At 47.6% G+C, this 27,415-nt stretch overlaps 1 protein-coding gene across 1 annotated transcript in view; it reads right to left on the bottom strand.

Moving 5' to 3' along the window:
• The window catches only part of Parp1 (Poly-(ADP-ribose) polymerase), a 114,884-nt gene extending 87,940 nt beyond the window's left edge, over nucleotides 1-26,944 (bottom strand). The window contains exons 1-6 of the mRNA XM_077672552.1: nucleotides 26,710-26,944; nucleotides 14,007-14,148; nucleotides 12,275-12,384; nucleotides 6,848-6,981; nucleotides 5,878-5,949; nucleotides 5,064-5,166 (exon numbers count right to left, since the gene is read on the bottom strand). Of these exons, the coding sequence (XP_077528678.1) occupies nucleotides 5,064-5,166; nucleotides 5,878-5,949; nucleotides 6,848-6,981; nucleotides 12,275-12,384; nucleotides 14,007-14,148; nucleotides 26,710-26,823 (675 nt within the window). The 5' untranslated portion in view covers nucleotides 26,824-26,944. The remainder of the gene's footprint in view (nucleotides 1-5,063; nucleotides 5,167-5,877; nucleotides 5,950-6,847; nucleotides 6,982-12,274; nucleotides 12,385-14,006; nucleotides 14,149-26,709) is intronic.
• Between the last annotated feature and the right edge of the window lie 471 nt (nucleotides 26,945-27,415).

Genomic DNA, 27,415 nt, shown 5'->3' with positions numbered 1-27,415 from the left:
ATTAAGGGACACGAAAAGAGCGGAGTGGGTCGGGGAACAAACGCGCGTAAAGGGCATATTAGCAGAGATTAAGAAGAAGAAATGGACGTGGGCAGGGCATGTAATGTGAAGGCAAGATAACCGCTGGTCATTAAGGGTAAGAGTGGATCCCTAGAGAAGGCAAGCGTGGCAGGGGGCGGCAGAAAGACGGGCAGATGAGATCAAGAAGTTTGCGGGGATAAATTGGTCACAGTTGGCACAGGACAGGGGCAATTGGAGATCCATGGGAGAGGCCTTTGCCCTGCAGTGGGCGTGGATAGGCTGGTGATGATGATGATGATGACCACCAGGAAACACGCTTGGGTGATTCCCGTGGGGCCTCTGGTTAAACCCACTGAATACTACAGTTCTGGTGATGGCCCATATTTGGGGTTACTCGTTTATGGGCAAAAAAAATTTTTACACCGCAAACATCTTTCAGGAGAATTGGGTTAAACCTGTTTTCTCCCCAATTGGATGTGCACAATCATGCGCTGACAGTCCACCATTCTCAACCAGTACCTGATGGAAGCAAGCCCCCCAAACACAGCTTTCAAACTAATTGAGTGTTGGCAAGGCTTACCGCTCTACCCTACCCCAGGCTGGCAGATGCTGCCCTGACATTGCTGTGCCTAGCTAATGCAAGCTGTGATGTTGGGAGAACTCTCTCTCTCATCTGAGATACACTAAACGATCGGACAGGTCTACAGTAGACACCAACATGTTGCACATGTGGATGTATGTAAACAAGGGTCAGGGAAAAATCGATGACAGGCTTTTCGTGAATACAATGGTTCATTTCTTAGAAGTTATCAGCGCTCTTTACTGACATCGTCACTGATGCCTACTGTTAAACTAACTTGTGAATATTACTTAGTACGTCTATAGATTTAACTCCCCAAAAAACCCGAATTTCGGAATGTTTACAAAAAAAAAAAAAAAAAACCCTATTTCTCCCTGATTATCAGTGAAAAATAGCATCTGATTCTCAGCCTGATCCCAAAAAAATATAAAACCCTATAACAAACAACCCTCCCTACTCATATTGGGTCACTCCTGCAAATATTACATCACTGCCGCAGTAAATTTGAAAGTTTCTCAACGTTTCTTCACTTTTCTTACATAACAAAACACCTTTCGGGGCTGGAATGGCACGAAATGAGTTGCTAAAGGGTAGCTCTTTTAAACTGGACAAGGTTGTATCTTCTCTTCACGGCCCCTTTAGGGGGGGACACTGGTCTTGAGGACCAAAAATTTGCCAAAAAATCAATTGTCTGTATTAATTTTATTTGCAGTCTATAGGTCCCAAAGAATGTACCTGCAAAATATTATGGCTGTACTATCAGTATTTACAAAGCTGTCACCATTTGAAGTTGGCTAAATGGCCATTTTCCCCTGCATTTCCAAACTTCGTGCCTTGTTTTCTAAAAACCAGCTTTTTACCCACGAGGTCAACTGTCGGGTACAATATCTTGGGAGTAATGGTCAGATTTGCGTCATTCTTGCTGCATTCGAAAGCTTAAGAACTGAAGAGTGCAATAAAACCACAAAAATAAAGAATTTCTTTATACTAGTATAATTTTTTATGCATTTCGTTTTACAAAAACATTGATAATTGATGACCTGACATTTATGAAGTGTACAGCAATTGCAGAAACAGTGATAAAATTACTGCTGTGGTATAGTTGCACTCCCTGGTCCTTCTAAAGCACAAAGGAACAAAAAGTATTGAAGTACATGATAAGCAGATAATTAAAAATTGCCCGAAATGGAATGACATAACATGTTGCACAACTCTGAACTTTGACTATATAGACGAAAACTGACTGCATATTTGTGCTCAGGATGTTAAAACACACTTAATGTGCAAATTTCAAGGAGATTGGTTTAAAAATAACAAAAATGTCGTTAAGACCAGTGTCCCCCCTTAAGCCTAAATTCAGGCATATGCAAGTACCAGACACAAACCCCAGTGTCACTCTGCACACGTGGATGATAAGGTTGGTTTAAGCAGCCCTTAATGGGGCCATGAAGACAAAACACAAGTTTATTATTCAAAATATTTCGTGTTCTATAGTGCCCCCAGCGCTTGTCCGGAAGAAGACGATGCTTTATTCACTGCGAAATTAATCAAATTAAGGTAAATTGATTCTCGTGCCAAAACGTGTTTAAACAACATTTGCAATGACATCATAAGAACACGGGCGGTATTCTCGAGTTTTGTCCCTTTTGCGTCCCTTTCAAAAGTGTCCCTTTTGGCGAGCCCCAATTGGCTAAAAGCAAACAACTGGAAGTGACGTAATGCAAGCGCGGCCAACCTACAGCCAACGCTCACTGCTTAACCAGAAGTACGTCACGATGAAAGGGACGTTTTCAAAAGGGACAGTTACGAGAATACCGCCCCAGGTCTTACACCTCAACTTGGTGTGGAGCGGAGGCTTGCTCACTGTTAGTCAACCTAGATGGCGCCACCACACCGCAGCAAGCCATTTTCTGCCTTTGGTTTGTTTGTGACCATATTTAAACCTGGCTTGTTTTTGTTCTCAAGAGAAAATAATCGTTTCGTGAAACATGGTGCTCGCGCGACAAATATGGTCTTGTAAGACGCTGTCGCTTGTGTCAATCGGCCAGTGTCATCCGAAGCAACCCTAAAGCCCCACAGTGCTGTGCAGTTAAACCAAGAATAGAGCGTGCAGTACCAACAGCAGTACGCATCAGTACTTATGTTTACTTTGGTAACTTTGTCCCACCATTCTTACTGATATAAAAAGAATGTTCCCTAAATATAAGCACAAATAGCTCGTTCGGCAAGCTTATGTGTTCTGCCTAATTTCCATTTGCTTTTTCCGGCCTCAGCCAATCGCAGAGCTGGCTGGTATAATATAATGGGTTCTGTTGTGGGAAATGAGCTAGTGGGTTGCATGGCCATTCCCTTTTTTCCTAATTATACAGCTTGTTTGAGAGAAGTTCACGCTAAAAGTGGAGTCAGCCCGATTCTAATGAGGCAATCTTTTAAATGAACCAAACTTGCATTTTGTCTTCATGGCCCATTTCAACATCGTTTCATTACCATGCCAGGTTATTGGCTCCATTGCATTGGCCATGTTCAGAGCTAAAGTCCACAAAAAGAAAAAAAAAAAATAATTCAGCAGACTTGTGACCCCCCCCCCCCCTTCCCAATTAGCCAATGTTGGCTGCGCCAACATCTCTAGAAATACGCAGGACGAAATTTTTGAGCGCATTGCAAGCACTTTGCACCAGTTAGCCCATTCATGAACAAACAGGAAGTTGACATTTACGTTTAAATAGGTGAAAATATACCAAGGTCCAGAAGACCAAGTAATATGACTTTGGCCCCTTTTTTTTTCATGCGTGCTTATGCAGCACGATTGGTGTAAATAAAACAGGGAAGTAGCCAGTGCCACCAACCCATGCGTGTCATACACACACTGCGTGTCATACACACACTGCTGCTGCAAAACTATCAAAATAGTAGTACGTACCCACACAGTTGCACACGCCTGCAGTGGGGTATTGGACGACACTTTGCAAGCTTGGTGCGTGCTTGGGCATCCAGCAAGCGACCAATGAACTAATCAACCAATGACCTACAGTGCAAGGGTCGACCAGGATAAATCCGTGCCCTAATACATACTCCGAAGCCTACGAAAGGTTTACATACCCGCATATCCGCCGTGGGGCATTGGACTACACTCGGTAAGGAGGAACGTCTGCTGCCTCCGCACAATATTTCATGGTTGTCCCCGCCAAACCACTTGCCCCCAACCTGCTTCACGCAACCTTCTAGGGCAGCTGACCTTAACCACGCTACAGTCAAAAGAGGAACAGAAGGAGGAACAGAGAGAGACACAAAACGAGCGCAACCTTGCTTTGTGGCTACCTTTATTGAGAAACTCAGGCAAAGGTCATGCACTGCAAAAAAAAAAAGGGACATGCAATCGAGAAAGAAAAAGAAAAAAACACAGCACAGGAACTGAACGTGGAAGATGGTCTGCTACAACCAACAGAGAGAGAAAAATAACAAGAGGGCTGGGCAGGATGAGTAACAAACTGAACAGTACAGCCAAGCTTTCCTTTATCACAAGAGTAAGGGATGCCAGCGTGACAGAGACACAAGTTGCAGTGTGTGTGTGCGCACAGTGAGGACAACACGAAAGAGAGAATCGAGGAGAAATTTGAGGAATTTGCACAGACTACGGGTTTTAGGGGGGGAAAAAAAAGAGAAAAAGGCCGAGAGTATAGAAAGAAACAAACGCATGGAAGGAATAATGGCACGGCCTGTAGGTCCTTATGGCACAACGAAACAGTTTCCACTGCGACATAATTGGTCTAGACTGCTTGAAAAAACAAACAGGAATGCCTATTCCTAGGTGACCTAAGGAGGAATGGGGATACATAAACTGCCAGTTCATATAACTGGAACGTGCAACTCAAACTACGCAAGGAATGGACCCAGGCGGTTACACAAAAAGTGCTGCACGTGCCTAGGCCAAGCAAGGCTAACTACTACTTCTACCTAGCCAGCACTCTAGCAGCTTGCATGAAGCAGTTTACTCGGCAGCACACATCGCCATCCACGCCCCACGGTGCAAACACCTTCACAGCGATCCAATTTTCGCTGTGAGTGGACCCCTTACTCCGTGGGCTCTTCTGCGTCCAATCTAAACACTGCCTGAAATACTCGCATCAATACCAAACGAAAGTGCCCAACCCCTTCAGGGTTGGGCATCCCTCAGGAGAGTCAGGGGGCTAGCGTCATGGCTACTCCCAGGTTAACCCGCTGCGGGAAAGAAGCGTCTAAGGGGACGGGCTGTTCTTTGCCGGGATCTGCCCTTCGGTTAGTCGAGGCGCAAACAGCAGCAGCGGCAGCATGTTAGCTGGTTAACAAGGTTAACCGATTCATTATCGGAAGGGCACGAGACTGCGCTCCCTTGGCCGCAACAGGGGCCTCTGCCCACCCCCCGCTACGAGCTCTCTCCCCCGTCTTCTTCTTCTTCCCCATCCTCTTCCTCCTCCTCCTCTACCTTGAGGGCCTTCTCCTCGGCGGGGTCCACCTCCTTCTTGGGCTGCTTGGGCGCAGAGGGGCCATCCACCGCGTCCCCGCTCTCTTCTTTGGGCTTGCGCTTCCTGCAACACAAGACGGGATGTACACATACACGTTGCAGTAACGAGCTTTTTTGCAGCCAGGAAGCAATGCCACTTTCAAAATGGGCAGCTCATGACAAAGAATGAGCGCGTCTCCTACATTCATCAAGACTGAGCCGAGGCACTCTTTCTTCAGAATAATTCTGCTCATGCGTATTCGTACCTCGCGAGTCTTGGTTGTCAAAAAGAAAGGCATCGAAACAAAAGCTACTGAAAAAGCTCGCTCCACTCAAAACTGCTTCCTTCAGGCACAACTCACACAGACCTTAACAACAGGAGCCAAATGCTGCATGTTGCAAATTGACGTGGCGGAAGGTATCTGGGGTTACATCTTTCCTTTGCATAAGCAGATACCATTGCAACTCATGCTTAGCTAGTTTTTTTCATCAGCCTGCTTCGCAATTCTGTCGCCCAAGGATTAAAAACAAGCAATCCCAACTAAACATCGCATCAAAAATAAAGAGAACATCCAGTTCCATGACACACTGGACTGCAACCTACAATTAGAGTTTGGACACAGCCCCAATACTGTAAGAAGTGCAAACTTGGCTGCGAAATTACAGAGGGTTTGAAAAAGCCCACATGCAAGCTGGCTTTACATCCGTCCTCAGCTGCGTTTAATTAACCCATGAACATTATTCGCAATATGAAACAGAAAAAGAGAAAAGAGGAAAAGCAGTTCTGCAAACGCACCTCTCCTGCTTCTTGAGCTTCTCCTTCAGCTTCTTCTGGTCGTCCACGCCAAGGGTCATGAACCCTGGAAGGCTGGGGGGGCACACCACAGCACGCAAAGGAACACACCTCAGCATCTCGCACCATTTCTTGAAAACCCCCACATGCCACAGAGCCGACACTTAAGACCGACAATACCTATCCACCCCCCCCCCCCAACCCACCCGCAAGTGCAGCCAAAACGGAGACATTCTGTCGCAACAGAAATTCCAAGGGTTTTCAAGAACTTTTCAAGGCTCTGTGCGCGAATTTTGAAGAACCATGTCGTCTGTTTTAGACCTAAACAAGACTGATGTTGAGGAAAACAAATGCAGAGGCTCGAAATGATTACAAATTGTTCGAGAATAGGGACATTATTAAAGCCAGACAAGTCTCCATGCCAAATACGATGACTCCAGCGACTTTTTCCAGCAATGACTTCTCATAATGGAGTTACACGGACAAGCACTTTTACCGTGTCCCAAAACGCAAACGTTTATCTGCTAAAGGGGATTTACAGCAGCATGGAAAGTTTGAGCTAGTTGGACCTCATCCACGTTTTTAAAAGTGCAGACAGACGGTACACAACAACAAAGGGGATCTACCAAGCGAACGTACACTCATGCCTTACATATCCACATGTTGCCTTTACGATTATTAAAAGGAAAGAATTCGAGGATTTTTCAAGGGTGTGTAAAACTTTCGGACTTCCAAGGCATTGAAAGCAAACTCTACAACTTCAAGGGTTTCCAAGGTGTTTGGGGGGACTGCTCGAACCCTATTAAATGAACCAACAAGGTGACGTCTTACAGCTAACCACAGAAACCGACGTGTAACGTCACCAACACATGAGCCCTCTCTAAACAGCACCCTGAATGATTCGGTGCGCACACACACACACACAAAAAGGCCTCGTGCTACCCCAGGGGTGCCCCAGTGCGGCACTACACACCTCTCGGCGCCCAGGGTGTAGTTGAGGTCATCCCGCTTCGAGACGAAGCAGTCGATGTGGTACCACTGGGGGATGGGGCCCCGCATCTTGGCCATGTGGCTGTCATAGTCGTTCTTGGAGATCCGCACCTCTCCCTGCACACGGAGAGAGGGCGTAAAAGAGAGAGAGAGAGGGAAAACGAAGGTGTCACACCGGTGCTCCAAAATGGCAAGAAAAAACAAGAATTTGGAAAAGCACTTCCACTACTGTAAAGATAAAAGACCAGCAAAGCTGCCATCATCTGCCGCCCCCTGCAACGCTTGCCTTCTGTAGGGATCCACTCTGTTACCCTCAATGACCAACGGTTATCTTGCCTTCGCATTACATGCCCTGCCCACGTCTATTCGTTCTTAACTTCTACTAATATGTCCTGAACACGCATTTGTTCCCTGACCCACTCCGCTCTCTTCTTGTCCCTTAATGTTACACCTATCCTCTTACGCTCCATTGCCCGCTGAGTCGTTCTCAAGTTGAGTTGAACCCTCTTAGCGAGCCTCCAAGTTTCTGCCCCGTAGGTGAGTACAGGTAAGATGCAGCCGTCTGCAGGGACAATGGTACGCTGCCATTCAGTATCTGAGAGTGTCTGCCGTATGCACTCCACCTCATTGTTATCTTTCTAATTCTATCCTTCTAAAGCTGTACTGGTGGGCAATTATGTTTGTTTTAAATAATGGGGTTTAATGCGCCAAAGATACCAGCTGGGCTACGAGGCACACTGTAGAGGACAGCTTTAGATCGATTTTGAACGCCTGCAGGGGATCTTTAACGTTCGCCAACATTCAACGCACGGGCACTTTTGCTTTTCGCCCCCAAAATGGGCTAACTACGTCAATAAAATTACATAAAAGTTGGCGTAACGATAGAGTCACCGCAGTGGGTAACTGTCATATTTGTTTCAGGGTAGTAGTTTCGATACAGCAACAGAAGTTACAGCTGTTTCCTGTAACCATACTCCTCGTTTTGACGTTTACAACTTCACTTTGAGCTAACTAAACGCAAGTAAATGAAACTCGCCATAGAGTACTTTCGGCAGCCGATTTCAGTACAATTTTTTCATAGGCAGCTACATTAGATTGAGAGCTACACAGCATTTTACACTAGTTGTGGAGCGGAAAATTTTTACTCTACACGGCTCAGTCAACGGCCGCAGGTTTGGTCAGAACCTGGTCCTATACAGCTTCACTGCAAAAAACCAGGCCTCTCTTTTCTGAACGATGACTCCTCCTTTCTAAAAGCGGGAAAGTTTAGCCTGAAGTGTACACACATGAAAGGACAGACATATAGACAAACGATGCCGCCTTGAACATTTTTTTGGTGCTGGTGATTGCACACCCTTCCTTAAAGGAGCCACGAAGAGAAAACACAAGTTTGGTTCATTCAAAAGATTGTCTCGTTAGAATCATACTGACACCACTTTTAACGTAAACTTCGCTCAAATAAGCTACATAATTAGGAAAAAAGGAAATGACCATGCGACCCACCAGCTCATTTCCCGCAACAGAACCTGTGATGTCACATGAGCTAAGCTCTGCGATTGGCGGAGGCTGGTAGAAGCAGACGCAAATTAGGTAGAGCTTACAAACTAGACAAACGAGCGATTTGCGCTTAAATTTAGGGCACATTCTTTACAAAGCAATAAGAATGATGGGACAAACAGTGGAAGTTACAAAAGCACATGTAAACATAGAAGTACTGATGCGTTCTGCTGTTCGTACTGCGCACAGCATGCTTTGGTTTAGCTGCACAGCACTACGGTGCTTGGGGTTGTCTCAGACGACACTGGCCGATTGACGCAAGCAACGGTGTCTTACGTGACCCCATTTGTCGAGCGAGCACTGTTTCAGGGAACGAATATTTTCTCCCAGAACAAAAACAAGCCAGGTTTAAATGCGGGCAAAAACAAACCAAACGCTTGCCACGGTATGGTGGCGCCATCTAGGTAACGGAACGTAAAGAAACGCGGGAACAAACCTACACCGCTGTACAGGGTGAAGACAACCTTTGAACGGTCCCGTGCCGCCGCAATTGGGCCAACGGGCTCAACGCGTTATTCTTTTCGTTTCCCACGAGACCTAGCAACGCGAAACAGAAAATATGATCCAAACTTCTTCAGTAAACCGCGTTGCGGCGATAATTTTAGCGCGGTTTTGACACAATGACTTGCTTCGGCGGCGAGCGAGCAACCGAACATGGCAGCGCCAGCGTTACGTGTCTCTACCCTGTACGGCGGATGCGTGAATGAAGGTATTCTAGGCCAACGTTACTAGAAACGTTGTTCTAGGCTGCAGAGTGGTCGGTTCCTGTGATGTCACTTGGGACCACGAAAACGCACGATTGAGCGGGAAAATCAAAATTTTAACCTAAATTGTTTAATTTCTCAGTGAATAAAGCACCGCTTGTATCCGGACAAGCGCTGGGGGCACTATAAAACACGAAATCTTTCGAATAAAACCAACTTGCATTTTCTCTTCATGGCTCCTTTAACGACGAAACTTGCGACAACTGTAGTTACACGGAGGCACTGGCAATAAACTGAAATTAAATTTTTTCTTTAAATGCGCGGATCGTTTGGGTACAAAGGAAGCCAGTTATCAATCACATGACACTGCCCACATAAAAGAGCCCCTAAGCCTGTCACACACCCTGCCCCCACAGCAACCAAGTTGTCCAGGAAGGACACCTCGGTATCTATAAGCGCAGCTGAAGGACGGTGTTAAGTTCACCACCTTCGCGGCTGCTTAACACTGATGCAAGCCGCCAATACACGGCAGACACTGCTCTCCTCCTCCCTCTCTGCGAAAGTTTGCGCACTATACAGGCAACGACCGCCGAATTAAACGAAACCTTTAACCCCAACCCCCCTCTTTCCATTCCTCCTGTGGACCACGATTTACATCCATTCTAACGAAATTGGGTCGTGCTTTTCTGTACGCTTCACTGATCTGCAGGGTGTGCTATCTTTTGTGTTCCATCCAAACGTTCGTGCTTTCGAGCTGTGGTGTGCAGCCTTGTAGGGGAAGGCACGGCAAAGGGGTGCCTCCCAATAAGCCCGCATGCTCCACTAATAAGCATCGTTCAGACACCCCCCCATCTGGCTAAAGTATGCCTGCAATCTTAACGCTGCAAAACCCAATTACTGACTCGCATGCAGCGCTCTGCAGGGCACTTTTCATTGCCAATAGCTCCGCGCCTATCTTGTGAGAAGCAGGCAGGATATACAGAGCTTCACACTGAAGGCGCGTTCCCACTAGGCCGACCATCGGCCGATTTGGTCGGCCAACACCGTGTCGGCGAGCTGTCGACGGCCATGTCACACCGCGCCGACGCCGACCGTTGCCCAACCGTCGGCGTGTCTCCGCGATGTGTGTCTCCGCGATGTCGGCCGACGCATCGGAGACACATCAGTGTCTCCGCGATGTCGGCCGACGCGCTTGTCACACCGCACCGACGGCCGCGCGACGCCCACACCGACGGCCCCGCGACGGCAGACTCCGCCGCCTCGCCTCTCCGCCGGGGATCTTTCTTTCTCTATAGTCAAACTTGGTGTATCGTGTCGCCGCAGCACGACTGAAGCCATTCGGGCGTACTGGCGTGTGCGCTGCTTGTACTGTATGTTCTCCTCAACTTCTTGTTAGATCACGGACAAAGAAAAAAGAGCTGTGCGCTGCTGCCGCGGCAGTAATAATATGGATGTAACCCCCGGCGAAAAGACCTCTGTAGCGCGTAAAATATGCATATAAATTAGTGCGTACGTCAGCAGAAATTTAACCTCCTCTAATGGAGAAGGCCTGATTTTGCACCATGCTACCGCATTTTCGAGAAACACGGTGCGATTAAGAAAAGGGAAATTAATTGTTGTGGCTCAAGACGCCACTCGCTGTTTCGAAGGAAATATTTAATTTCAAAGGTAGTTGCTTCTCAAAATCACGCGATTCCCAAATTGGATGCGCAAACCATACCCCTTAAAAAACCGCTTACACACACAAAAAAAAAAAAAAAAAAAAAACCTGACCCCGTCGGGAATCGAACCCGCAACGTTGAGCGCTCGGGCGCGACGCGCGAGAGCACTGCGCCACCGCCCAAATGCTCCTCGACCGTGAAATAGCCTGGGTAACAGATGGAGGCCCATCCTTCCGTGTCATACGTCGGTGTTTACTAGCTGGTTTACAGAATTCCTGGCTGGTAAACTGAAATTTCTTAAATAGCGCTTGCACAGCAAGGTTCCCCGAAGCCCCCACAATAGCTTATCGCCATAAACTCCGCTTCTTCGCGAAAGCGCTCGCAATAATGTGTGTGCGCGGCTGCCACTGCGATTTCCCACTGCGGGGATAGTGCTTGCCGTACTTTGGTTTTACGTTTCACATGAAAAACCTTGGCCGATATTGATGCCTTATTACCCAAATTACCCTACGTAACTCTTCTTCTGCACGAAACTGACCTTACATTTTCTACAGGCGAGCCGATCGCACACGCATTTGCAGTTTGCAGATCCGGGGTAGCGGCGTCGCCGAAGAGCACGGCCGAAGCGTCGAACGCCAAAATACGGATTGCATCAGCGCTAGTGTTGAGTTGTATGGGCTTCATGGACGTTACTGAGTTTATTACACTCCAGAAACTATCAAAATAGAGCCGCATTCATTGCGGCACGAATGTTGTCGGGGAGCAGTTTTCGCTTCTCGGTCGATTCCCGGCGACGCGTCCGGCGACCGGTCGGACGACCGGTTTTGTTGGCGTCTTCGGTCGGCGAGTCAGTCACACTACGGCGACTTTCCATCGGCCGACGTGTTTGTGTCGCCGTCGGCGTAGTATGACAGCGCGGTCGGTCAACTCGGCAGTTGGCCGATGGTTTGGCGACTCGTCGGCGTCGCCGTCGCGTCGTCGTCGCCGTCGTGTCGGCCTAGTGGGAACGCGCCTTAAGAGGTACCCACAAAAAAAAAAAAAAAAAAAAAAAAAAAAAAAAAAAAAAAAACAACCTGCCCTCCATTTAGATGGGAAGCAGCGTGAACTTAAACACATGACACTAGACATACACAGAAATCCAAGCCAAGAAAAAAACTGTGCGCGTCCAACTTCAAGCTGCTTCCCCTCCGAATATGTACCAATTCACACAGATCAGCCTGATTCGACTGACTGCAGGGTTTAAACACGCAGAAGCCACACCTGGGTTCCGATCTTTAACGTGCGCCGAAATCTCGATACACGGTGCATTTTTCTTCTCGCCTCCACCGGAGAAGCGGCCACCACGGCCAGAAACCGAAGCCGCATTCTTGGGCACAGCAGCACACCGCCTTAGCCACCGAGCCACCACAACGTGCAACTTGCACGGATCAAGGCCACTCTACTGTGCTCCAGTGTCCACTGCAAGCTCTACGTTCACCGAGCACCCACCTTGGCGATCTTTTCGCTGCAGCCCCTGCAGGTGGCTTTGCCCGTCTTGGCGTACTCGGTGGCAAAGTCCTTCAGGTCGTCGTCTGTCGTGCCGGCTGCCAGCTTACTCTCTGAGGAAACAGGGGGGGGGGGCAACATGCACACTAGTCAGCTACCACTCCCAGGCGACAAGAACAAGGTGTTTGCTTTACAAGTGAGCTGAAAATTCTCTTTCTAGTCATTCCAAAAATATTTTTCATCCAATTAAACTTATCTAGCTATTGTGAAAGCGCTTCCTGCCTTTGTGATCTCCTTAAATACTTCTCCACGTGTCTACAACCTATTTTCCATGAAGTCCACACTCACCAATCAGGGAATCCACGATTAAACACCTTATCCACAGGATCATTAGGCTTGCCTTAAAAAGCGGAGGCCCTGCTTTTAACGCTCCAAATACCACTGAGGACCGCTGTCTGCACTCCCTTTGTTTCTGACCGCATTTGCACCTGGCTCGTTATTGCTACGGTGGAAAGTAATCGTTTCCTGAAACATTGGGTATGCTGGACAAACAGGGTCGCGTAAGACAATGCCGCTTACGCCAATCGTTCCTGTGTCGTGCAAGACAACCCCAAGTAGCTGCAGTGCTGTGCAGCTAAAACAAGCATAGTGTGTGCAATACCAACAGCAGTACGCACTGGTGCTTCTATATTTACGTGCACATTCATAACTTCCGTTGTTTACCCCACCATTCTTACTACTATAAAATGAATATGCGTTACATTTAGGCGCAAACAGATCGTTCTGCAAGCTTATAAGACCTGCTTAGCCTGCGTTTGCTTTTGCTGGCCTCAGCCAGTCACATGGCTGCCTCCAATATAGTGTGAGAAATGAGCTAGTGGGTCCCATGGTTATGCCACTTTTTCCTAATTACATGGCTGAGTTGAGGGACGTTTACATTAAAAGTGGTGCCTGTATGATCCTGACGAGGCAATCTTTCGAATGAACCAAGCTTGTGCTTTGTCTACACAGCCCTAAGCAAGACGCTCAAAACACTGCTGGTGACTAACGAAGTTACCAAAGTCGTACGCAACACTGACTAAAAAATAACCTAGGCTGCCAGAACTAAAAGCACCACACTGCCTTGTTATGGGAACATTTTTTTCACGCTTCTTTTCAGAAGGTGAAAAAAACAGTTGGCAGGTTTTTTTTTAATATTTTTTCAATCTGTGCGAAAAAATATGATTGTTAGTCTCCCCATACTCCAATCATTAACAGAAGTGTGTGCAGTGCAGCAAAACCAAAAGCACCGTTTTTGTAGTGGCAAGGTAAAGCCTTGTTGTCTATCCTTTGCAATTCTGAAATTTGGCAAAGAGTCTAATTAATTACTCTAGGTAAAAATGTGCACAGAGCGAAGCCATAGGGCTATCGCAACTTCAGAGACATTTCAAGGTTCTCGCGACTTAAGCCGACCTCAGCTGCTTTTGAAACAATATGCCCGACAATTACCCTATTCTTCCACCAGGCCCCAATTTTCCTTGAAATATCGTGGTTTTCTTCAAATCATATGCAGGGAGTTTGTCCTCAGGCGTTCAGCCTATTTGCCCTGCCCTGCCAACCAAGCCCACTTTATGCCTTCCATTCATTCCACTGTGTGTACCGTATTTGCATGCTTACATAAAAGCTCATACACTGGTGGGACAACACAGCAGCATCGATAACATTAAGCACGGCAGCAGCAAATTGAGACACCCACCGATCTTCTCCTCAATGCGCTTCTGGTCCTCGTAGCGCAGCGTGCCAAACTTGTCGATGTCGCCCACCGACTTTGGCCGCTGCTTGGCAAAGAAGCACATGAAGTGGTACCAGTTCGGCGTCTTGCCATCAAACATGGGTGACTGCAAGAACGGAAACAGGAGGGGGGGGGGACTTAAGAAAACATACACTAAAAAGAACAAACAATGCAGCTTGCATTTGGTCGCCCAGTACAATTTTTTAGGTAGTTGAAGAGTGCAGGCAATTTTAATCAACTGACCCCTGGCTTAACCATTTGATACCCAGCGTTGTACATTAGCAACAACCCAAACATTTTTTTTTTCTCCCGGGCTTTGTGGGGTCTTGGACATTTAATGCCATATGTGGACAGACGAAGGTACCCGGACCTTCAAAAAGTGAGAGAGGAAAGGCAGCATGTACTTTTGCCCACAAAAAAACACACTTGTTTATGTACGTCGGCTCGACTGATTGCAGGGTTGAACGCGCCGATGCAACGCAGGCGATGAGGTGCGCCGCAGTGGAGGGCTCCGGATTAATTTTGACCACCTGAGGATCCTTAACGTGCACCGAAATCTCGTACATACTGGCGTTTTTGCTTTTCACCTCCATCAGAAAAGCGGCCGCCGTGGCCGAGAATCGAACCCGCGACCTCGTGCTCAGCAGCACAATGCTTTAGCCACTCAGCCACCGCGGAGGGTGCATGTCGACTCGAATCGAGCCCGGCGGCTAGATGGGCCATACCCCGACCTTCAAAAAGTGAGAGGGAAAGGCAGCACGTACGTTTGCCCACTAAGAAACTAGACTTGTTTATGTGTGTCAACTCGCATCAAACCCGGCGGCTAAATGGGCTCATGACAGATAAGCGGAAATGTGCGACTTCATTGTTATTACAAATGATTGCACAACCAACTTTATGTTTACGGTCTCCATTTGAACCATAAACCATGCTGATCAAGGTAGCATTTTTGTTCTGATATATGTAGCAGCAAATGCCCGGAGTTCCTCAGAAGTAACACCCCATTGTGTTCGTCCTAATGAACCTAATTTTTCTGACTTCCTATTTGTGATGTCCCAAGTGATGTGATGTGATTTGTGATGTGATCATAAAAATGATTTCATGATGTGAAGCAAAAAAAATTAAAGTTTCGAGCATCAAAGGACTAAAGTGCGTAGAACAATTTCAGTCGACTCCGATTCATCCACTTGGCATGCACCATCGGGTGTGCCACAAGGCTCAGTATTATGTCCCTTACTTTTTCTTACATATAATAATAAATTTCGTAACATCTCTTTTTCAACAAGGTTGTTTGCAGATGACACAGGTGCATAAAAAATTCACATATGGCAAAGGTCGAAACCACGGTTGCCAACAAGGGCTTGCCACAGCTCGTTTAACTGAGGGGTTCCCCAGATGTGCTTTTCAAGCACTTTTCCGCTGCCTGTGTGTGAGCAACTGTTGGAACAACCGTGTTGAGGAACCAGATTTCCACATTCGCGTCAGGGCAGTTCAGGCTCTACACGTTGTGGCAGCCCAGTTACATTAGGCTCAAAGGTGAGAACAGACTCAACTGCATGCACGAGTAGGTAGGCTGCAGCTGTGAACATATCAGTCCATGACCCCTGCAGCTTCCGCCCAGCAATGCCCACTGTCCTGAGCATCTTATCAGATAACCAGCGCAAGTTTCCCAATCCAGCCTATTCACCTTCGTTCCCGCTGACATTTTTCCTGTACTGAAAAAGCAGACACGCGTCTGTCTGTACCACGTCAACCGCCCTGAATTAACAAGCTGTGTGATTCTTGTGCCAGCCTTCTCAAGCGTAGTTGCGCCAGCAAAGTGACGACAGCATCTGGGCTCATTGGTAATAAAGCTTCAAGTAAACTCGCTGTGCCACGCAAAGAAACCAAACGTTTGCAACACAACCGCTGAGGACTAGGAACCACATCCTACACAGCACTATAAAATGCACACTTTGAAAGTGCTAAATGTCTTGCCTTTTACAATTACGGGGGACAATGCAGGTTCCGCAGTGGTTAATGGCAACGGCACCGTTCATTTTCAGGGGTGCTGGGAGGAACAAGCGAAATTTCCAGGCCGTAAATTTTACGGCGTAAAAGAAATAACTTGCCCCGGGAAAGCCTTCCACCAAAACCTTTTTTTGTTTGTTTTTCTCCCTCATACCTCTGTTCTGTGGCACAATGAACAGCCTGCTAAAACCAATTCTGACAGCTGAAACATGATGGCATGAAGTCTCAGCCGTGTTTCATATTACACCCAAAGAAAAAAAAGAAAAGAAAAGAAAAGACGCAATCTGTTGGGTCGACGAGTGCTGTCTAAAACATGCAACAACTCATATGGAAACAATGGGTAGTGGTAGAGTGGACAGTTGGGCAATGTTTGCCTTCAAAAATGCACCGCCAAAAACAACGCAAAAAAAGAACCACCCCATCGTCATTCTCCTCCCTTGTGTTGTTTTGGCGGTGTATTTTTAACAACGGGACGTCATATCACTAGTGGCTGCCAAAACAGCGATTTCCCCCATCACTATCACAGAGTCAAGCTGTACTGCTAATACGTGTGGCTAGGGAAGAAAAAAACCGTGCAGAATTTTCGAAAACTTCTTTGAACAGCAATTCAAAATCTGAGGACACCTGAGCACTTCTAGGATGTGAATGCACAAGCATGAAGCAATGGCGTCACTGTCGTCGGGTTAACGTCATCTTCTGGCTGAACCAAAGCTATGTCCTCTCTTTGCAGCCCCTTCAAACCTACTGCTTGTTTGTTGGCTATGAACCATGGTGACATTTACGAATTAACTACACTTTCGCAATAACAAAGACTTCCATCCTTCATACCTACAACATCCCAAACACTTCCCGTCAATTATCCGTATCATTAAACTTTTTCTGATCTCCGCAAAAAAAAAAAAAAAAAGAAAAAATGCACTCATGCACACCTGAACGGGCAGATAATCCCTAAAGGCCCACAACAGAGTTCCATCACTTAAGTACCGCAAGTGGAGTTCATGATCCAAGTTTGTTCCGCGCACTCACACACATTTTATCGCGAGAAAAGAGTTTGTCCAAACATTCCGTTTCCCTCCCACCATCCGTCTCATCAACTTGGTGACGTGACACACTGGGAAGTCAGACGGGTAACATTTCAAGATTGCAACAACACTCAACCTATGCAAACCGTCTGTAAGCCAACAGTAAGTTGTTATTAACAAAGAAATGGTTGACCATAAAATGATTTTCCAGACACCACTGAACCACAGTGATGGCATTGCACCCGTTCGGGAGTCTGTCAAGAACGGTGCAGGGCGTTTCCTCCTCTTCCTACCACCTTTCACAGGTAATTAAAACGGCCTCCCAACTTCAATCGCCCCTGCCCTCACAGGCGAACACCACAATACCCCCTCCCCAACTGTTCTGTCTTTTTTACCCTTTTTACACCTTTTTGCCCTTTTTAGCCTTTACCCCCTGCCGCATAGCCCCTTCTACTCTACTTCCTGCTCTGCTTCTCTTCTCCATCAATTTCCCTACATCCTACGGCCATTTCAATCAACAATATTCGATGCACAACATAACTGAGGGCACAACTTGAAACCTAGTTTCTGGCAGTTTGCTCCACTTTACCTCAATTGGTACCCATTTCTTTCTTTTTTCTCTCTCTCTCCCTCTAACTTCCCTCCCCGTTCCTTTTCACATCAGAGAGAGAGAGGTAACACAGAGGCCGTCCACCTTGGTTCACCCCTTTGCAACGCCTTCCGAGACTGTTGGCTTGCCTCCTCATACCCATTCGGACACCAGCAGGACCAGTCATGTGGACTCTACTGACTGACTGTGACTCCCTGTCAATTACAATACCAAGCATGCGTATCTACACCCCTGCACAGACCACTTATGGAGGTGTTCCCACATATTCCCACATACGTATATATTTGTGTGATATGCATTGTTTCTGTATTTTTTATGGCCGCAAGTCTTGAAGAAACAAGGAGAAAGGTTTGAAAAAGCTAACCCGCTCAATCCATCACGTGCATTGCCATTTTATTTGCTTACGGTCGTATTAATCTTACTAGCCGCCAGATCACCCTTAAATCTTCACTGTTAGACCAGAGTCCGTCAATGCTTTTCTGGTCATGAAACTCCCTGCAGAGTTTTGTTTGAGGACAAAGGCTCCCGCGAGAGGCGCCGCCGCAGATCGGAGGGCTAGAGTACCTACATTGACGCGCGTCCGCCATACAGAGTGGAGACACGTATGCGTTGCGCCGCCATTTTGGTTTGCTCGCTCGCCGCCGCAGCAAGTCATTGTAACAAAACCGCACCGTAATTATCTCCACAACGCGGTTTACTGGCGAAGTTAGAACCATCGTATCTGTATCGCGTTGCTGCGTCTTGTGGGAAACAAAAAGAACAGCGCGTTGAGCACTTCGACCCAATAGGGGCGGCACGGGATCATTCAAAGGGTGTCTCCACCCTGTACAGCGGTCTGTTCTCGAGGTATCCTACGGAGGGCATCGGGCCGCCGCCGCTGCAGCGCGCATTCAGCCGTGCACGGCAGAACTTGCGTATGTGTTTGGCGGCACTTTTCTGGATAGAAACGGAATGTTAGTAGTTGTGCCTTCAATTGTGGCTACAAAACGAAGCCGTCAGGATTGCAGCCCTTGCAGGAAGCCGTATGCGGCAGAACGCACGCTCAAAACTGCCAACTGCTATCTGTGCTTGTTTTTTTAGAAGTCCCCACGAGCCCTGCTAACACCGCAAGGAGCGTCTGCTACGCGCCGCACTCCCCTCCGACCGCTTCGCCGGCTGCCCTCCGATCAACGCCAGCGCCGCGGCGCGGCCTCCCTGAGCAGCGTACGAAGCTCTCCCATTGCGTGACGGCGAAGTTTCACGACCACAAAAGCATTGACGGACTCTGGTTAGACGAAGGATACAAATTTATGCAGAACTAGCAAGAACTTTCAGTCTTGGTATTTCTTTTTGCAAAAAAAAAAAAAAAACCGCAGGATTGAAATGTACACAGCTGTGTAATGGCGTCTGAAAGGGTTGCCAGGTGAGTCGCCCCTTAAGGTGACAGCTTCGCACCAGACAGTTACAGCCCCCCTTCCCCAACCCCCTAAAATCACTTCCTTCTCCTCTCCCCACTACAGCGACATTACACTTTTGCATGTGTTGCGCTGGACAATGCATCGACAAAGTAGACTCCAACAAACCCAGCTCTGTGCACCTCGAGGAAAAAAAGCTTGTGTTAACCACCAACCACCTCAATACAATTCCAATGCTTAAAGGGGTACTGACACAAAATTTTGAAGGCGAGATAACTTCGGAGATAGATTGGTGTGAACACATATACATCATCTGCAAAATATCAGCGGCGAATACAGCCTAGAACATATTTAAAATGAGTTTTAAAGTGTGCGAAACGCAACCGAGCAGCCAGCAGAGGACCACGCGCAATCGACATCCCGAGGATATTTTGTAAATAAACAACATCCAAACACGTCACGAGTTTGTGTTTGCCGCTTCCGCACGGCCGGCGTTTTTCGCCGGCTCGCCCGGCTCACCGCTCCAATCGGAGGGCCGGAGGGGGGAGCTTCTGCTCTCGAGAACGTACGACCCGATCGTTGGCGGCGGAGGCGCCGTGATTTCGTCAGCTCATCGGGCAGCTGGCCGCGACCAAAGTTCTACAGCAATTCCAGGAACTCTGTTTCTATTACTTTTTATTCAAATTGGTTGCGGAAACGCGCCGGAGACACGAAAAGCCCACTGAGCAAGCCGCACGGTCGCTGTGCAGGCGGGGCCGCGAAGTGGCCCAGGCTGGCGCAGGTAGCTCGAGTGATAGCTTGTAATCGCTGCACGAAACTGTACCCAAGTCCCAACCGTGGCAGCTTATATGAGAAAGGAGTTAATGATGCGATGTTGGGTTGCATTAAAAATTGTCATCTGCACCGCTTACGAGAGCGGAAATCGAATATCCGCCGCAGTGCTAAGCCGAACACATCTGTAGGCGGACCTGTAGGCAGACCGGTCGGCTGCTCCCAGCGCACGTCTCGAGCGTCGCGCGTCGTTCTTTAGCACCGGTAGCATTTGAACTCGCAGCGCCTGCGTCACGTCCACAATCGCTTTTTAATTAAGCGGCTCGCGAGATCAGTACGTGGGGGCATTCGCAGAAACTGTCGGCGATGCGGATTCGACAGTGCTATGGCAGCTCTGCTCTGTGATATCCCTCCGACGGTCACAGCTTTGTTCACACAAAATCCATCGGTTCGCGGCACCCGCTGAAACCGAAACTGCAACTGGCCGCATTGAAAATGCCTCTAATTTAAACAACCGTCGCACGCTGAAGCAAATGAGGTTTCTACAGGTGATAAGTAGGTCACTAGCTACTTATCGCAACAAAAAAAAAAAAAAAAAACAAGATGCAAAATTTTTGTGTCAGTGCCCCTTTAAGACCACAGGGCTGTGCTCATCCATCAACCACACCAGTTGTGCACAACGCAAGCTTAGGTGCAACACGCACCAGCTTGAGGCAGGCATTTCCACGTTACTGCAGAGGGGCATCAGCGCATTAGCACTGCAACGTGGATGTTGTCACATTGCCAGTGGCCGCCGTGAACGGCAAAAATGAATACTGCAGTGTCGGAAAAAATATCAGATTTCTTTCACGCGCAGACAAAATGGCTGATGCAGCAGGGAAGCAAGAACCAATCGTGGTCTTTTCCTACGACGCACGTCGCCATTCTGCAGCCATGGAGATCGCTAGCGTGAGACACCACAGCGAGCTGTGGAATGTTTTCAATGCTCGATCTGCCTCACGATGCGCGACCACCACATGCATGGTCGACAGCAGGCGTCGCAATCTACAGAAATTTCATCTCTGCGCGTGTGAATAAGGACGAATCTTGGCTGATTATGAACCTCATTTGAAACTAAATATGCGAGTCTTGGCCTTGCGCTGCTTCTGTTTCTTACTTTTTTGTATCTCCATGCGTTTTGTGAAACGTTGTCAATAACAGTATAGTTCCTCGTTTGCTTCTTCATTTGTGTTTTCTGTCGTCTGGTAGCTATGGCTCGCAGCATAACTAGCTTTAGTGCAGGTTGAGGAGGGCCTTTGTTAAACTGGAGAAGCTAGCTGACCTGTGATAAGAAGTTGTGCAGTGAAGCCCCCCAGCCCGGAAGCATTAGGGGGAGGCTAGCTTTTCGGTTTCAAGTAATTTTTATTTCACGGCCTAGCACAGCTTATATTGGGGAACAACCCCGACGACGTGGAAGGTTCCGATTCTTGGTCTTCTAGCAAAACACGCACGCAACTTCCTCGTCTGGGTGTCAGTGAAAGTATTACAAGTTGTGGAGTGAAGCCGACCTGAACGCTTTCCGCTCTCATCCGCGAAATTCGTTGAGTTGAGAGGGGCGGCATGGCAGCTAAGAAAAAAATTAAGTTTTTCGCATAACTTCAAGCTGAAGTATTTTTAGACTGCTTATATGCCGCCGGAGTCAGCAGCAGCGCTCTATAATAACACCAAACACCTACTGCCGCAGGCGATGTTCCGCAAGTGATCTGGTAGCAACATCCAGCCCACATGCGGAGCGCATCTTTTTCAGTGGGAAGAATACAAGGAATGCCAGGGTGCAATTTCAAATCTCTGCTTAGGATACACCAGTCTACGCTAGCCCGGTCGTCACTCCGTACGCGACTCACAGAAATTATCAGGACAAGTCATGGTGCACTTGAGCCAGTGATGACTGATTTAGTGATGCTTTTTTTTTTTTGCTTCCAAATGAACATTCGAGAAACTGTGCTGTAGTTTCTTCAACCACATTGGTTGAAGTTATTGCTATGCCTATGCGGCTGCAATTTGTCCCGGAGCTTGCTGTGACAGCTTGCGCTAGCGATCTTCATGGCTGCAGAATGGCAATGTGCGTCGAAGGAAAAGACCACGATTGGTTCTTGCTTCCCTGCATCAGCCATTTCGTCTGTGCGTAAAAGAAATCTCTGATCTTTTGTTCCAGCGCCGCAGTATTCATTTTTGCCATTCACGGCGGCCACTGGCAACGTCGACAGCTTCTCGAGTGGTGGCAGCTCGCTATACCTCGGTGACAACTTAAGAACGGCACCGGAAGTTGCCACTGTGCCTTATCACCGTAGCCGGATGTTTCTCCGCGCGGCGCAAGTAGGGCGTTACTGGGGATATTTTGAACATGGCGTGAGCTGTTCCCGTGATTTTTTTTTACTTAATATGCTTATAAACGACTCCAGTGACGACAAACAAATTGCGTGAGACAAGGCAGACGATATCACGCATTCATGGCAAACCCCTTTCAAAACGCGCGCGCACTGACGTCACGGGTCCGGCGCTTCAGCGGAGTGATACACTGCATGAGGTGGTGCCGTTCTTGAGTTGCAACCGAGTATTCGCCGCGAGCTCGACATGTAGGTGGCGACAGCGTCGCGCTGCTAGTGTGGATGCTCCGCTGAGCGGCCCGTAAGGATGCACACTGTGGGCGCGCTTCGTGCCTTTTTCTCGCCGTATGTGCGCACGAAAGGTGCAAACAAGAGTGGTATGCTGTAGTTCGGTTACTCAATGTTCAGTGTATAGCATGGAAGCGGCAGTCAGTTTTCATTATTACGCCAAAAAACGCGACGACTCATCGGGAATCTCAGAATGGCCGTAATTGTGACAATGAACTTGTACGCTGTGGCTCGTAGCAAGCTCGATCTTTCCAGACTATGGCTTTGAGACTTCAATAAAAGCATAAATAGAAACAAATCAGGAAGCCTGGATCTCTGAAATTCAGTTTACAGCGGCAATCTCAATCGCTTTCACTGGTAGCATGACGCATTCTTGCATTTGTGGGATGCTCTGAATTGGTAACACTACTTAACTTTCTTTCTTTCTAAGAGCTTACGATATTTTTTGTGTGTTCAAAAGGCAACATAAAATTACTGAATTAAGATCAGCGCAGAGATATTAATGTAACCGCTCTAACGGGTCTTTTAAATGAAATTTTAGCGACTCTGAAGGAAGGTTTCATGAATAACGGTTTCGGATCACTTATTTACGGCTTTCGTCGCAAGTGAACCGCAGTTCCCGCAGCCGCAGTGCTCTAACTCACACAAGTCAGTTTGGACGCAAGTGGACGCAATTGTCAACGCACGCAGTACAATCAACATCTCATGTTTAGCTAGGTTTTCGCAAAGGGACAAGCAGGTTTACAGTGGGCAAACCAAGCTTCTGGGACCTCACAGGGAGCACAAATTTTCTGTGACGGCTGCTCTGTTGACGATTTGCGTTCCTTTTAAAATCTAACAGGTGCTTGCAACAGCGAGATGTGTTTGCATTCTTGCGTATAAGGTCGCTTACGAACCCTAAAGACGGCAATAAATGAAGTTGCGCTGTTACAGATGTAAAACATTTCCTTTTTATTTCTCGTTGCAAATCAGCGTAACGGGTTCCCGGTAACTACTTTGTTTTGTAAACTGAATATCGCCTTTGTCTTGGCATTTAATTCTTGAGGATTGGTTAAAAAATGAAATTCTGCGCATTTCATTTGTTTTCGGGAAGGGGAGTGGGGGGGGGGGGGTCCTGCCAACGTTGCAAGAGCAGCAAGAAGAGAACGCATGTAACGGGCGCGAAAAGCCAAACTATGGTTATCAGTATTATTTACAATCGAAACTACACTAGGCGTCGTGTTCTGTAGCGGTGAAAAAGCAGTACACGTATTTTCCAAAATGATTAACCCGCCTTTGGTCCGAGATTGCCCAGGAATTGTGGGACGCCTTTTTCAAAATTGTATTGAAAGCAAGCATTGTGGGAAAAAATTAAAAAAAAAATAGCGAGTCATGGCACACACCCATACCTGCCAGGTTCTCCGAGATGGCATTAGGGAGCTCGACAGGGGAAGGGGAGGAGGCTAAGGGATTAGTAGCAGCAGAGTGCAATTATTTACACTGCTTCGTCCAAACAACTAATGATATATGCACCACTGGTCAGATGCTAAATCTTTGGCGGGGCTGACGCCACCTTTTTCAGGAAGTCCTGGTAATACTGTAGAGCGTAACAATGTCCGTACCTGTGACTCCTTGCCAAAAGAACGTGGCTGAGGGTTGTGTTAGACATGATGATGATGAAAAAACGTTTATTGCGCGAAGTGGAACGTGTTACGGCCGCTCGCCGGTAGGATGGGTGCTCGGAACTGGGTGCAATTTTTCTTTACCATACTGAACTGCCTCTCACATTTCGCGTTTCTGTGTTACTAAGCAGCTTAACTTGCACGCATGGCCGACTACGCTTTTTAACTTCCTCACTTATCACGATGTCAATCGCTGTAGGATTGTATTAGACTGTCGGGTAGCTCCGGTGCAATGTGTCCAAACTGGGAGAAAGGTTTGGCCTGACACGGGTGTGTATTCGGGAGGTTTTCGTTTCGGCCGTACAATCGTACAAAACCACCAAAATTCAGGAGTCTCCCGGACAATTCGGGAAACCTGGCAGGTATGCACACCCCACACACATGTGGGCAACAACGTGCATTATATATTACGCGTTTTCTCCTCTTTCTTTAAACTTAGGTCCACCTTGAGGTTAAGACGTGACCAAATTAGGCATTTGGTTATGCTGAGTGACACACGTTTCTGGACAAGGTGATTCATGTCGGATTTGAAAATGATATATATGAAAATGACACACGAAATGCCACATGATTGACGCAAACTCACAACTGCTTAATTTTACCGAAAAATTCCCCCTAAATACTCTTGCGCATCCATAGAAACGTATTTTAAATAATACGTAAAATTAACAACTCGATACAGTTGAATAAATGTTTATTCCTCCTCCTGAGTATAAGCAACGACTGTCCCAAAATGGTATTTATTTTAGAAAAGGTACGGGAAGGACACGATCACACAGGCGCTTGCGGGTGTAAAATACGTGTCTGGTAATGTATTGGCGATAGCGTACGGGTCGTGTGCAGTGTAAATATTTTTGTTTGTTTCTTTTTTCTATAAGGACACAGCGCAATTTTACAAGGGTGGGGAATTTGCTCGCGTATGCGCAGGTCTTGTCGCTTCTTACCCGTTTCGCGTACTAAACTTTTATCCTTTAAATAATCGCCACGCCACCTTCAAAAAGCACCCTTCGACGTTCCCGAAACGGCAGACGACTGCACTCAACAATAAGAAAAGTGCGATGTGTGGAAGCAATGCTTATAACATGTTTCACACTCAAGCGGTGACCACAGCGAAGATGTTTTGTGGAATTAAACCAGCTCATTAACCCGCAACGGCCGCTGATTATTGCGTTTCTAAAGTAAAAGAGCACGCAGAGCTTACTATGTCATTGCTTACTGCCAAACCAGCGCACATATTGGTTGTTTTGTCGTGTGCAGCACGCGTCTTGCGCCGCACGCAACGTGAAAAAGCAGACGACGCGAGAGCGCCATCCACACTAGGAGCGGTTCGTCCCGCCGCCGCCAGGGGCCGACTGTGTTCGCGCTCGGGGCGAATAGTAGCAGACGACGCGCTCCCGCCTGATGACGCGATGCGCGCGACGAGATCTGTACTCTCTTCCTTGCCCCCGCAACGCACTGTTTCCACGCGGCGCCGTTAGGGTGCTCTAGTAGTAGCTCGCGCCACGCGCTCCCGCTAAGTGTATTAAGTGTTACCATAGTATATCAATCTAACTTCAAATAAATCGGTTTTCTACGTTACATTTATCACGCGAAAGTAAGCCCTGATGCGACGTGGAATGCTTACGTGACGGCCTACTTTAAGGAGCATCCGTGCGGCCACACGCCAAAATCAAACATTTCCTTTTTTCTTTTCTTCGGAAGTGGGGTAGCTTTGGTAACTACACTTGCCTGCATTCTTCTAACCAAAAGACGGCAGTTAGAAAGTTGGCGAATTTTAACAAATCAATGAAGCGACCTGGCCTGCCAAAAAAAAAGAAAACAGCGTCCGTTTTGCTGCACTAGCTTTATTTTAACGCCCAGTAAAAAGGGGAAAAAAAAGTCTGGTGCTAGACGATAACACCACGCGCACATGCCATGTCCACGTTTATTGTGCTGTTATCTAAAAGCTGAAGAGAGTTATCACCAACAGGAAAAGCGGTTCAAGACGACTAGCGATGGAGAACATTGCCGCAACACTACACATGAAGAGGAGATAAACTTGAGCTTTCTTGATTGCCTTATTCTTAGCGCACAGTGACGAAAGCCGGCGTCTCCCGCCAACGCAACCGGCGTGCACTTCCCGGTGCCAACGAGTCTGACGAGGCAGGCACGCCGGCCGCTACAAACGCCGCACCTCTTTTAATTTGTACCCGAACATTACTCAAACATCCACCCAATCCGGCTTGACACGAGTTGACCTTGAAGAGTACGCCTAGAGAATCCCGCTCGCATAACGGCGAACGGGCTTCAAGCAAGCAACGCGACCGCAGCGACCGCACATGGGCAGGCGCGGGGAATGGGGTTGGCGATGGTGCGGTGTGCAAAAACAAGCGTTCACCGCTCATCTCCAGCTCGGAAGAAAAGAAACGACTGTCACGGTAGTTAGAATGTTTCTCGACGTCGCCAGGATGCCTGAGAACCGAACGAAGCAGCGTCGAGTCACCGAGGCTGCTGCATTCCGGATTATTTGAGCAACACCGGCGGTAGGCAGCGGAGAAGGCCTCACCTGAACCATGACAGCGAGGCGCAGCTCGTTGTTATCAATCTTGCTTTTGCAGCCCTTGCACGACGCCCGGCCGCTTTTGGCGTACTCTGCCATATAGGGAAGATCTTCTGCCATCTTTTGCGTCTGTTCGACGAGCAACGATTAAAAATTACGCCCTCAGTGAGGTACTAAATGTGCGGACGGTGATAAACCACGCGCACACGCTGGCTCGAAAAGCAAATGACAACAAAAGGCGTTCGCGCAGTCTCGAACTCAGAGGCCGCGAACGTCAATCACGAAGAGTCCAAAGCGCTTGATTGTTGTTTGTAATTTTAGCAAGCTTTGGTGGTGCTTTTGTTTGATAATTTGAAAGTCTAGTCGTGTTTTGTTGTATTGTAGTTAAAAAAAAAGCGACCGCTGGCAACTACTGAGAACGAGGTTAAGCGCGCGAAAGTTCCATTAACACGTGGTTTTCAGCGTTTCCGCGCATGGAGGAAGATTTCTGAAGATTTCTGAAGTCTGAGTGGCTGTTCGATTTTAAGTTGGCGTCGCCGAGCACGTAAAAAGTTGTATCGCTGTCGTTTTTGTTTACTTTGTCTCCGCACACTTCAAACGCGTTTCGACATTCTTTTCCTTTTATGGCCTCTAGGCGTAACTTGTGTAGTGGATCTAGCCACTGCAATCCCTACCTCTAAACATAGCTTCGTTCAGCGTTATCTTCTGAAAA

This window comes from Haemaphysalis longicornis, unplaced genomic scaffold, assembly GCF_048455015.1.
Source record: "Haemaphysalis longicornis isolate Haplotype H1 unplaced genomic scaffold, Haemaphysalis longicornis Haplotype H1 scaffold_6, whole genome shotgun sequence".
Classification (NCBI taxonomy): Eukaryota; Metazoa; Arthropoda; class Arachnida; order Ixodida; family Ixodidae; genus Haemaphysalis; species Haemaphysalis longicornis.
Note: the sequence above shows the minus strand (reverse complement) of the source record. Positions and strands in the feature narration are given on the sequence as shown.